The sequence below is a fragment of the Chrysoperla carnea genome, chromosome 1 (assembly GCF_905475395.1).
Source record: "Chrysoperla carnea chromosome 1, inChrCarn1.1, whole genome shotgun sequence".
NCBI lineage: Eukaryota > Metazoa > Arthropoda > Insecta > Neuroptera > Chrysopidae > Chrysoperla > Chrysoperla carnea.
Genome location: NC_058337.1, coordinates 131,443,666 through 131,456,004, shown reverse-complemented (window position 1 = coordinate 131,456,004; position 12,339 = coordinate 131,443,666). Strand labels below are relative to the sequence as shown.

At 27.6% G+C, this 12,339-nt stretch overlaps 1 protein-coding gene across 1 annotated transcript; it reads left to right on the top strand.

The window, feature by feature from the left end:
• The first annotated feature begins 15 nt into the window (after positions 1-15).
• LOC123305419 (uncharacterized protein DDB_G0282865-like) lies at positions 16-3,995 on the top strand. The gene is made up of 4 exons (XM_044887130.1): positions 16-126; positions 279-529; positions 610-699; positions 2,307-3,995. Exons 2-4 carry the CDS (start codon positions 281-283, stop codon positions 2,766-2,768), a joined length of 801 nt encoding a protein of 266 aa, XP_044743065.1. The 5' UTR covers positions 16-126; positions 279-280; the 3' UTR covers positions 2,769-3,995.
• Positions 3,996-12,339: the final 8,344 nt, after the last annotated feature.

Sequence of the window (12,339 nt, the reverse complement as noted above, 5' to 3'; positions counted from 1 at the left end):
CATCTACAGAAGACACTTAAGATGAAACCATAACAAAAGTAAAATTGACTATCGAAGAAGTAAACAAAAATTTAATTTTTTGCTCGGGGGTGATTAATCAAAAGTGTATCAGTGAAAAATCTTAAGGTACTTTTTGTAATAATTTCAAATAGCTTTCAAGTGTAAAAATAAAAGTTTTTTTTTTCAAAATATTTCTAACTTTTGACATTCCTTGAACACGTTGACCATCGGAGCGCTATTTCAAAAAAATAGAATTTTAATTCGATTTATTCTTCTAGATATGACTGATATAAGGTATCCCGAAGATATTGTGAATAATATGTCATTGACAGAATTACAAAATTGTGATTGGGATGCATTATTTAATCAAATACAACATTTTCATTATAATAACAATAATTACATTTATCCAGAGAATGTATATAATATCCCGAATGAAAATCAACGGAATTTTCATATGACACCAATAATTAATGAACGAAAAAATATATTGGGTCGTAATCATTCCAAAAATATTGATAATAGTCAGGTATGGGAATTTTTTTGAAAGAATCAAGAAGTTTTTAACCTAGGAATTTTTTTTTATTTTTGGAAAATTTTCTGTTTTAGGATATTGTTATATCTAGAAAACCGATTTTTATACCATTGGATAATGATAATTTAGGTGCTATACGTAAAGCAATATTTTTAGATTCCAAGGTAAGAGGATTTTTTCTAAAAATTGTACATAGATCTATGAACGCTAAAAAAAAAGTCCAAAAATGGATATTCAGAAGAAAAAAAATTAATAAATGATAAATTGTGTCATAGAAACAGGATAAATTTAACGATAAGGCTATTTGGGCACTATCGTGTATCTAACGTTAATGCTATCTTTAGTGACTTCTTAAAAAGCTCCTAGAACGCCAGGTAATTAATCAAATTAAAGCATTTTTTTTTACGTGGACAATGAATCCGTTGGAGGAGCTGGTGAAAAATTAATAGTTTTTCCCCTGTAATTCGTTTATTCATTGATCCAAGGGTTTGCGGGTTTTTTGGCTTTTTAGTGAACTCTGTGATTGGGTTCATTCATTTGCGAAGTAATTTATATATCCCTAATTTGAAACTTTTTCTGTAAAGGATTCCAAAACCAATAGTAAAAGACCGTGCACAAATCAAATGCAAGAGGCCTTTTAAATTGTGTGCCTTATAGTTTTTGCTTTGAAAAGTTTTTGACATATTTTTGGTCAAAGCTCAAAATAACAGAAAGACATATCCAATTGCCGTATTTTTAGGGTCCGTCATCAAAGATGAAAAAAGAACGCATATAATTTTGCATAACGCATATAAGTTGGATTGCTCTTTTTAAAGTAGATTAAATAGTTCGAAATAACTTTTCTACTTAAATGAATGTAGCTTCAAAAGATGCAAAAATTGTACCCCTTCTACAATGATAATAATAATAATAATACAGAAAAAGGGTACCGTTCATGGGTCCCTAGCACTTAGATCAAAGGGCCCTCGTTGAGAACAATCTGTATCTCAAAAGAGACAAATATCCGGGTAAGAGATGTTATTTTCTTCTCCGCCGAGGTTGCTTCCAGGATTCATACATCCAAGGTTTCGGACCCAAACATTCTATATCTGACACTCTGCAGATTTATGTGTGTAGTGTTCATTGTCCTCCATACAGGCCTTACAAGTGCGATCATCAGAGATCCCAGAGTTATGAAGGTCGTTATTCAATCGACAGTGTCTTGTACCCTTTTCAACTATGTTCTATTGAGTTTCAACCGAAAATCCTACGTTTGGTTTATATGAGATTTCCATTTTGTGAAATATCAACTGAGAAGCAAAGCTATTTGAAATTTTTTATTGAATTATCAAAGATCCATTGTTTTCTAAAGTATTTATAGCGGAGAATCACTGTTAAATAAATAATATATTTTCTATAAAACTATACTCCAAAGCCAGTGTACAGTGTAAGCCAGGGGTACCTAACTATTAATTTTTATTTACATTATTAAACAATGTGTGTATAGTTAATATAGTAATAATCTCTCCCTCTCTCCTACTGATTAATTCTCTATTAGTAATGATTTACAAAACAAATTTCTCTCTCCCACTTATTGATTATCTATTAGCAATGATTTAAGACACAAATTGTATAACAATACAATGTTGTGTCTTAAAATTATATCTCGCAGGAAATCCGATACAATTTTTCTTTGTTTGTCCCTCTCTTAGGTCTTATGACGGAACCTTTTTACGCTTGCTTTTTTAAATTTACCTGAATAATAATATAATACATAAATTTTTTGATTTAGTTTGATTACAGTGAAGTACCATCCAAACAAATATCAAAACAATCATCAGCCCGTGGTATCTACGATTGTAAAATATGCGATGAAAAATTTCAAACACGATCCAGTCTTATTACACACGTTAAGGTTCATCAACAACCATTTTGTGTCCTATGTTTAAGTCCATTTAAAACAATATCCGGTTACAACATACATAACAGTAAGTTACATAGTAATACAAAACAGGAAATCGATTCAGAATTATCCGCTACATCATCCGAATCAGATGATGAACCAATTGTAACAAGAAGTCGAACTAATAAAAGTAATAACAATAACAATAATAATAATAATAAATCAAAGAATAATTTTTATGATATGTACAATAATTTAAATACAATTACGTTAACATCAAAGTATGGACGTAGACGAAAAGTATTAGATATGACGACGGTTATTAATAAGAAAACACGTAAATCCAAGTAAATAATAATTTTAAGTTGCAACAAAAAATAAATAAATATAAATATATATATTGTGTGGGACCATGTAATGCCTTTTTAGTACAAATTAATACAAAAAAAAAACTGCCTGCCAAATAAAATATATATGTGTATCGAATTTATAATATACAGGACTTTGGGGGTCATAAGGCACGCTGGGAGTTTGAGGAGAGGAATCTTATGTATTTCAAGTTCGAGCATTTTTTTTACAAGTATATAACGGTTAATTCCAGTGTTTTAACATGCTTTTAAATAGAATTCAACGCACATTGATCAAACAAAATTGAAAAAACATCTATGAAATTTTCAGCCTTTCTAAAATGACTAGACTTGACCGCAGACTTATTTTATCGTTCGAAGCATACGTGTTTTATCGTTGTGATAAACTCAAAATATTTTTGGTCGGTTTTCAAGCAAATTTTTGGTGCCTACTACCCTTTTTGAAGACATGAGAACTCAAATCACGAATAATGAAGAAAACAATGAATATATTCTTTTGATTTATGAGCAACATTAACGTGGTTTTCTCGATCTTTCTTTGAATGTATTGCACAACTCGTAAGTTTTTTTAAGCTCTTTTCACCGAACCGTCACCCGCTATTTCGTTCGCAACAAAAGCTTGAAGTGCTCTTGATTCAATTATTTCGTCTATTATAAAATTTGTCGCACAGTTTTTAAAGACAGACTTGTCAACTTGAGGAATAATATTTCGATAAAATGTAACTTCTTATTCAAAATTGTTTAATCAATGTGGGTTACACCTGAAAGCAAACTTTAACCGCCCTCTTGAATGAATATAAATAACGTGCCCTATGATTTCATCTCCTGTATTTTAGTCACTATAAAAATATTACCACTTTTAATTTGAAAACCGTTGAAAAAAAAGTTCAAAAACATTATTTTTAATTTATTCGATTGTTGTTAAAAAATAAGCACAAATATATTAAGAATTTACCGAACAATCGTTATTTTTTCGTTGTAATTTCGTTATAGGCAGTATGATGTTTCGTATCCGAATTTACGAATTTATTTCATTTAATTAAAAATATAATTAAATTAATTGTATTTACTGTTGGACAGTATCAACTATTTGTATAAGTAAATGAAGAATGGCCACTTTAATTCAATTCGGGGAGGAAATTGGTTGTAAAAAAGGGTTTATAATGAAGGTAATAGAGGATTTGAAATTTCGATTTGAGATATTAAAATAAATTGGAGAGAATATCTGTATCCTATTTTTAAAAATCAAGGAAAATTATCATAAAAAGTCAATTACCATAAAAAAAGTGCCTTTAATTAAAAATTATCGCCTAATTAATTGGGTTTTCAAATTAAATTGTGTTGATACGTATATTTAAACTAAGAATATTTTTATAAAATTGTTGTTTTTTTAAAATATAATTTAATGCTTGAGTGTGCCATTCCTTCAAAAAAAAAGTATCGTAAAACAAAAAAAAAAAAAAATATATAATAATTAAAAGCGAATCAAATTGTTGTGAAAACTATACCAAAATGATTAATTATGTATAAATTTTAAGAGTAATTTTTTTTTTGTATAAGCGTTTTAAAAGATTTATAAAAAATATTTATTAGATATAGGCTGCTTAAAAATTAAAGTTCAACATGTGGAAGGGAGCATCCATAAACCTCGTGGCCTGTTCAAGAACGGGGGAGGGGCGAGTTAGTTCAAAAAATATGCTGAACTACGTGATGTGGTTATTTAGCAATGAAGTCAAGCCACGTGTACGACTTCTATGGATGTTAATAGAAAATACAAAATGTCTTCTTGACTTGATAATAAAAAAATCACGTTCCATTCGAGGGGGGATCATAGTAAAGGATACCATAGATAATATGTAGGGATGGGGGTTCTAATGAGGCTGGAATTGAGTAACGTAGTTTATGGATGCTCCCTAATTTAGATCTCTTATCAATATTATTATTTTAATAATTAGTTAAATGTGCTAATTTAAAATCTCAATTACACGGCTGAAGATTGCAAATTTAACGTTTCGTGGCTAAAAGTCAATCAAAAATATCGTAATTCAACAAGTTTTTAAAAAATCGAAACAACGTAACGTAATTTTTTTGGTTTTTTTCGTAACGTAATTTGGCTGATATAGCCAAATTTATAAAAACATGCTCATTAATGTGTGCAATATTTGTAACAACAGTAATTTTTTTTTTTTTTTAATTTCTACGGATTAGTTTTGAAAAAATCTATGAAAACATATCATATACCGTTTTATACCCTTCTACCGTCTACCGTTTTACCATAAAACTAATGTTAAATAGACCTATTTTTGAAGTAATTTATTTATTTAAATAATTTGACCCCCCCCCCCTAAGATTTTCAGAATTAATTTAGACTAGTCCAACTACATATAAAAATCAAGCCTTTTATCCAACATTGCCTTGGCGTTCGTACATCCTTAAGAAAAGTGGTTTTACGACCAAACTACCTTAATAACAAAATATATAAAACATTACACTTATTAAAACAGAAAAATAAATTTATCAATTTGTGCATTCTTGTCGAAGTAATTGAGATTTTCCTAATTTAAAACAAAACAAAAAAAAAATATCCAAACTCGTAAAAAAATGTGTTCATTGGTTTAATATTAGTTCAATTTCGTTACCGCGCTTAACATTCCATTTTATTAAGAATAGATTTTTAAAATTTTGTATCTTTTTCTAAATCTTTTTAATAAGTAATTAATTAAGTACAAAATGCAAATTTAAAAAAAAAAAAAAAGCAGTCTAAAGCATCAAAGTGTGAGGCCTTAGAATACATTTCGATTTTTATATGAAAATTTTATAATTATTTTCTCAATGACTAAATTTATAGTGATTACACTCCAGACTTGTTTTATTATATTCACATAAAATTAGACCAAAAAGCTTAATTTTACCCGACTGCGTGACGCAAAGGAGTGGTAATATGTTTATATATACGGTGGATCATTTAAGCGATCAACTGTAGAAAGATAATCGAAAATATACGCTTGCGTTTCTTTAAAATGCTTCAATTAGGAGCCGTAGAATATAGCCTAAGCCAATAGCACTAATAACATACAACCTTTTTTCATTGTAAGCCTAGTCATTGAGAAAATTTATTTGTGATAATCGTAAGTATATATTTATGACAATTTTTTCATTTTTCGTATTTTTTAAAAAATAATTAAGGTATGTGCAATGATTTTCCAAAAACAAAAAAAAAAAACAGATTTTCAGAATAAAAATCAGTTTATATAATATTTATTTTATATATGTCGTAAAGAATATAAGTCCAAAGTACAAATCATTTTAGTCAAACGAAAATAAAAAACAGATGCAGGCCTAAATTAATTTTTACCTGATTCAAAACAAGTGCAATTATTTTAAAACCAAAAAATATAGTCAAAGAAAAACTTTTAAAAAAACATATAAAAACTGTGATAAATCGTAAAAAACACAGACGTATTCATACAAAAAAAAAAAAACCCGTGACATAAATTTGTGGAAATGAAAGTTTCAATGAAAATAATTGTCTTGAGATATTTATAAAATTCTGGGACATCGAAAATCATAACGATAAAGTGTGCGTCCATATTTAGAGTGTTTGAATTATTTAATATAGAAAATTTTCCCAAAGGTAAACTCTGCCTGCTTTAAAAAAGGGTGCCCAAAGTGTATCGTATATTAAATTAAAAAAAAAAAATTGATTTCGAATTTAATCAATCTAAGAAGATAATAATTTTTGCACGTCTGTGTTTTTTATATTATGCAGTGAATTCCTTTAACAGTTGTTGGGGGAGGGGGGGGGGGTAGGTTTTCGCCTATCCGAGTCTTTTGTTCTTTGTTCAAATAAAAAATGATTTGTAAAATGTTGCTATGAAAAAATCTCTTATGACTGGTTTCTTCTATATTGTCTTAGTAGTTACCATTATTATGTTTTTAAGTTTATAATTTAAATAGATCAGTCATTAGATTCCCAAAAAATAGATAATTTCCAGAGCACGGTTCGATTTTGATTTATATGTTCGAAAAACTCTTTCGATACTGCTAGAATAGAAAATTGGTATCTAATGTCTGGTCTAAGTTAAAAAATAGAATTTATAGTTAATTATTTTTTTTTTTGTAATGATTATATTATTCAATGTTAAACTATGTGTTAAAAAAGTAATAATTTTTTTTTTGTTAAACAAATATTTTGTGTTTTTGTTTTGTTCATTTATTATATATTTTATAAATAAAAATATCGCAAAATTTAAGGCTGTTTAATAAATAAATGGTTTATTAAATTAATAAAAATTTTTTTATTTTTTTTTTTAATATCCTTACATGAGAAATATAGTAGAGTTGTAATTGTGAAAAAATTCGTATTGTTAAGGAGAATAGATATGAGATTTCCACGAAAATGTCCGTTTTGAAAATTGGCTGAATTTTTTAACACTATTGTAAATTTTTGACGGGTGCTTACTAAAAGGAATGAAGTTTTTTCCAACCATTGTGTGTTCGAAAATTGCGAACTGTATCTGCCAAGTCTTGATTATTTGCCGACTGCTTCAGGAGGTGCGCTATGCTCTTTGTTATGTTCTACAACATAAAATGCTTGATGGATTTTAGCTTCAGAGATGTCGTTAAATTGAAACCGGGTTAGGTTATATCAAAATTATAAAAATTACCAGACTGCGCTAAAAGCAAGGATATCATTGAATAGGTATTTGAAAATCCTAAATAAAAATTGCAAAATATCTAAAAGAAATTTAAAAAATCGTACTGCCTTTAAAAAAGTGAAAAAAAAGAAGTCCTGTATTTTTTACATAGCAACTAGCGAAAAACAGTCTGGACCCAATAAAAATTGAGGCCGGCTCAAATTTTTCCTATAATAATGGGTCCCGATAGTTAAAGTCGCTTTGAGAGAACTATTGGACTTTTTTTTCTTTTTAGTTTTTTTTTAATGCTTTTTTCTTTCGTGAAGCGCTCCCCTTTAAACAAGCCTGAATTATCAGCTATTACGGCTGTCTTGTTTTTGCGTTGTTAACACTTTACTTACGCTAATTCAAATCTTGCATGCATTTTGGGGCACTTCCATATGTAAAAAGTCCGTACGCCGTACATCAGTTTTATATACTTTATCATTAAACATTTTTAAAATTAATTTTTAGTCATTCCAATTTGAAACGTTTTTTTTGAAAGTAAATATGAATGAAATTGTGGAAGCTCTTACAACTTGGACCATGTATCCAAATTCTGAAGAAAAACTACTTACCCTTAAAAATTGGTTAGATTCCGTGTCGTCTTTCTGTAAATAAAAATCTAAAAGAAATTTTAGTCATATTTTCATATATTTTCGACGATAACGATTTATGTACTATTTTGAAGGTCAAGGAGAGGAATGGGATGTATTTTAATAAATCGGTTTAAAACCATATAAGACAATTTTGAATATTTCTAGAGTATGTAGGTAAGACGGAAGATATTCATCAATAATTTGGTCGTTTTCAATGTTTTTGAAGCTTTGCGAATCTTCACAGCTCCGCGAAGGGGTTCAAAAACTGTATGAAAGTTGAGTTAGTGTCAAGGTGTGTTGAAATATGATATTTTTTGTTGTTTTCAAAGCGTACCTCCACAACCTGTCCAATTTTTGCTACAGGCTTACAAATGTGTGTGTGAATTGTTTTAATAAAAGGCATACAAAAAGGGCGGGGGAATATGGGCTCGGGTTTTTTTTATCAAAATTGAAATAAAATACAAGAATTAAATAAAAAAAATGTTATTTTAATATACAAATCAAAAATAATAATTATTGCCCTGAGAGACAATTTATATAAAATTATTTATAAAACAAGTAAAATTTTTAATAATAAATACATAGTAATTAGGTTAAAGGTAATAATAATTAATTAATTATTAATGAGGTAGATATTACTAGTTTTTTTTTTTATCTTTTCTTTTTTTTTTACTTTTTTTTTTTAACAGCATGAATGTTATACGCATGCATGCATGCTAAAAAAATCAAAACAATAAAACAAATTCGCATCAACGTACAATTATTTATAATAATAATATATTATTTTATAATATTTGCGAAAGCATTTTTTTTCTTCACACAGACAATCATTTATTTTCTGTGCTTGTTTGAACCGTAAGGTATTTTTTTTTTTTATGTGGAACACATTTTGTCCAACAGCCGTATAGTACATTTTGTTATCCAGAAATTGTTTTTTTTATTTATTTGAGAAAATATGTATTTGGGGGGAAAAGTTCTTGACGTGGAAGGTATGAGAAAATTTGAATAAGAACTGTAAAAAGATTATATTCCATAGAAATGCAAAATACGAGAACAACGATTTTGCGGGATGAGATTTAGGGGTCTTTTTTGAGTGATTCTAATCTACTAAATATGAATAGAAAAGAGATTTGTCAAATTGGCTCAGAAATTTTGTTTACATATGCAAGATATCCTACCGGCTGCGCCAATTAACTACATGGTGTGTGTTTGTTTTTATTATATTTAAGAACTAAAATCCACGATGTAGTACTAAAATGACCCCTCTCTATGTGTTTATTGGCGGTCTCTGAATGTGTTTATTGGCGTCCGTAAAATGAATTTTATGTTACCTATCCACTTTAACCAAAAATAAAGAATAAATTTTTGTTATTTGTACTTTATATTCAGGTTTTTATTTATAATTCAGCAAAAGAAAATGATGTATGATATATTAGAAATTTTTCAAATAAATATTTTCTCAATAAACAATTGTTTGTTTTGTTTATTATTATTTTATTCGTATTCAAAAAAATAAATTTCTATTTTTGGGGAGGATTGTTTATTTATTATTGCTGCTACAAATTATTTTTTGTGTTTCATCTCAAATGTTTTTTACTTTTTGTATTTTTTTTTTGTGTGTTGTATTTTTACGAAGGTACGATTGGTATTATTAATAAATTTTTTTTCAAAAATATTACATTTGAAATTATATGTTTGTTGTTTTTAGCTGAACTTGTAACTCATACAAGTGTTTTTTGCTAATACCGATGACGATAGACAAAAATTGATATTCATGACGTAATAATGTTAATTTTTCGTTTATATACAGATTAATTAAAAATATATCTTTCTGAGAATTACTTCTGTACTATCTAACTTTCATTTCTAGGGCGTAAGTCGCCAAATCACTGTGATTTCAATGCTAGGCGAGTCGAATAGAATATAATCCATGGAAAGTTTATATTTTCAAAATACCTGTGTATAGAAGTAAAATTAACATTATTCAAGAGATTTAAACAATGTTTGAACTAACTTCGAACTAGCGCAGCTAAAAAGAACAAACCTTAAACATTGAATTTTCTTACACAATGATTATTATTTTTTTTACAGTTAACATTTATACGCTTTTATAAATTATTTATAACAAATACTGTAATTAAATACATTCATATTTTTAAGAGTAAAAAGCTGCCTTCAAAAAAGCAAAATTTTCGTTGTATTTAAATGTGATTTGGTATCATTTATTATTTTAAAGATGTAAGAGATCATGCAAAATATTTTTATATTGAAAGAGGGCTTTCTAGAGCTTCAATCAAATTGAAAATTAACTTCGGTAAAATTGATGTTCGTTTCTGAAGCATTTTGCTGGTATGTAAAGATGCGTTTCAGATAGAAACTTAGCGTAATAACTTCTAGAAATTTCCTTTTTTGCAATTTGTTTCGAAAACATTTTTACATGTCTCATACAACTTCTATTTCGAATTGAACGAGTTACACAATTATTTTTTCTTTCACATTTAAATATTAAATTAATTACGAACGTAAATAATTACCAAATTAAATAAAAATAAAAAATGGAGGATATTTTAATTAACATCTGTATGATTCATTTTGGAATGATTAATGTTTCAAGTAAGAAACAATGTTTTAGAAAGAGAATGAACAAAAATTTAAAAATTGGTAACAGGCAGTGTAATTTTGAGGCTTAATTAATTTTCTACAAGGAATGTGTTCTTGAGGTATATTGTTTGATTTTTTTACAAAGAAAAATTCGAAGATTGTACATATTTTGAGATTCGTTGAGAAACTAAAAAGCTTTTCATAGCTTTTTAAGTAATATCCTTAAATTTATTTACGTAATTTTTCAAATGTACAAACTGAATGTTCTTTGTAATATGGAGAAAATTGAATACTACAGAACTTTGAAATTACTTAAAGAATTAAATAAAAAATGAATGAATGATCTCAATTGATGTGGAACTGTTCTTTTTACGTAAATTATTTTTTTTTTAAATTAAAAATTAATAGGAATAAAAATGTTATTTTAATATTTATACTGAGTACAAGAAAAAAACGTATATGACTGGTTTTGTTTTTAAATAAATTAAGTACTTATATTTATTTTGCATATCGGGTTTCGTAGTTTCGTTTTAAACACTGCCCTATTTTCTGATATGGAATAAAAATTTCTAGAATGTTTCATTATTTACTATCATTTTTTACACAAAGCTCCTCTGAATTATGCAAAAACGTCATTCGTGATTATACAGGATCCGCCATTAAATGCGGAGAAAAATAAACGCCAGTTTTAAAGTTGCAGTATTTTTATTTTTTGTCACTTATGTTTCGTTAGCCGAAGGACTGGACATTTGGACTGTTTTAAAGTCTCTATTGTCACAACTATCCAAATTAGACCACACTTAAGTTGATTGAACTGCTAACTCGAGTATTTTTACGATGCCAACAGACGATGAGACATTTTGAGTTAGCACAACTGAACGACTATTTTCAATGTTAAAATTGTACTGAATTGACGTTTCAAAAACATGTATAATCAAATCAATCGATTGGCGAATGTCAAAGTTTTTCATTGTTTTAATACCAACATAAAATATGGCGCACCCTGTGTACGATGCAAATTAATATTAAAGAATTTTCGATGAGAATCGTCGATTGATGTTAATTCGATACTAAAGAATTCGCTTATTGAAATTAGCAATAATGAAATCATTCTAAAATTGCTGCATTTATTTTGGGGGAAACAATTTTGAATATGCAAATTATCAACATACATTATCAACGATAAATCGTTATTAATATTTTTATAAATTTTTCTTTCGACATTTATGACAAAAATACAATTTTTCTGTTTAGTTTTGTACATTTTGTTTGTGTTGTTGGGTTTAATTTACATCAAATTTTTAAAGCAAAGGCACAGGAGCCTGCCTAAATGTTTCAATGTGTTTTTTGTTTGTTTAAATTTTACAGCTTAATTATTTTATTTAAAGGAATTATTAAAATGATTATTACGTAGAAAGTAAAGACATATACGTATACGTTAAATGAGTGTGAATCCGGCATTAAGTAAATAATAAATAGTGTTTTTTTTATCAAATTTACAAAATTAATTTTTATCGCACGAGTGTGATAAAACATACAATCATCAAAAAAAATCTACTTTTTTTAAATATTTCCTTCAAAGATCACTTTGTAAGCTAATTTTTTAATAAATAAGTATTTTCGGAAGAAGATCCTTACAAAATGTATTGTAACAAGTTGTCATTTTCTAGGGCCGAGA

Excerpts from the sequence above, each read along its gene's own strand:
- LOC123305419 (XM_044887130.1), top strand. The coding sequence starts at position 281 with ATGACTGATATAAGGTATCCCGAAGATATTGTGAATAATATGTCATTG. Across the intron at positions 530-609 it reads AAAATATTGATAATAGTCAG|GATATTGTTATATCTAGAAA; the intron begins GTATGGGAATTT and ends TTTCTGTTTTAG. Across the intron at positions 700-2,306 it reads CAATATTTTTAGATTCCAAG|TTTGATTACAGTGAAGTACC; the intron begins GTAAGAGGATTT and ends TTTTTGATTTAG.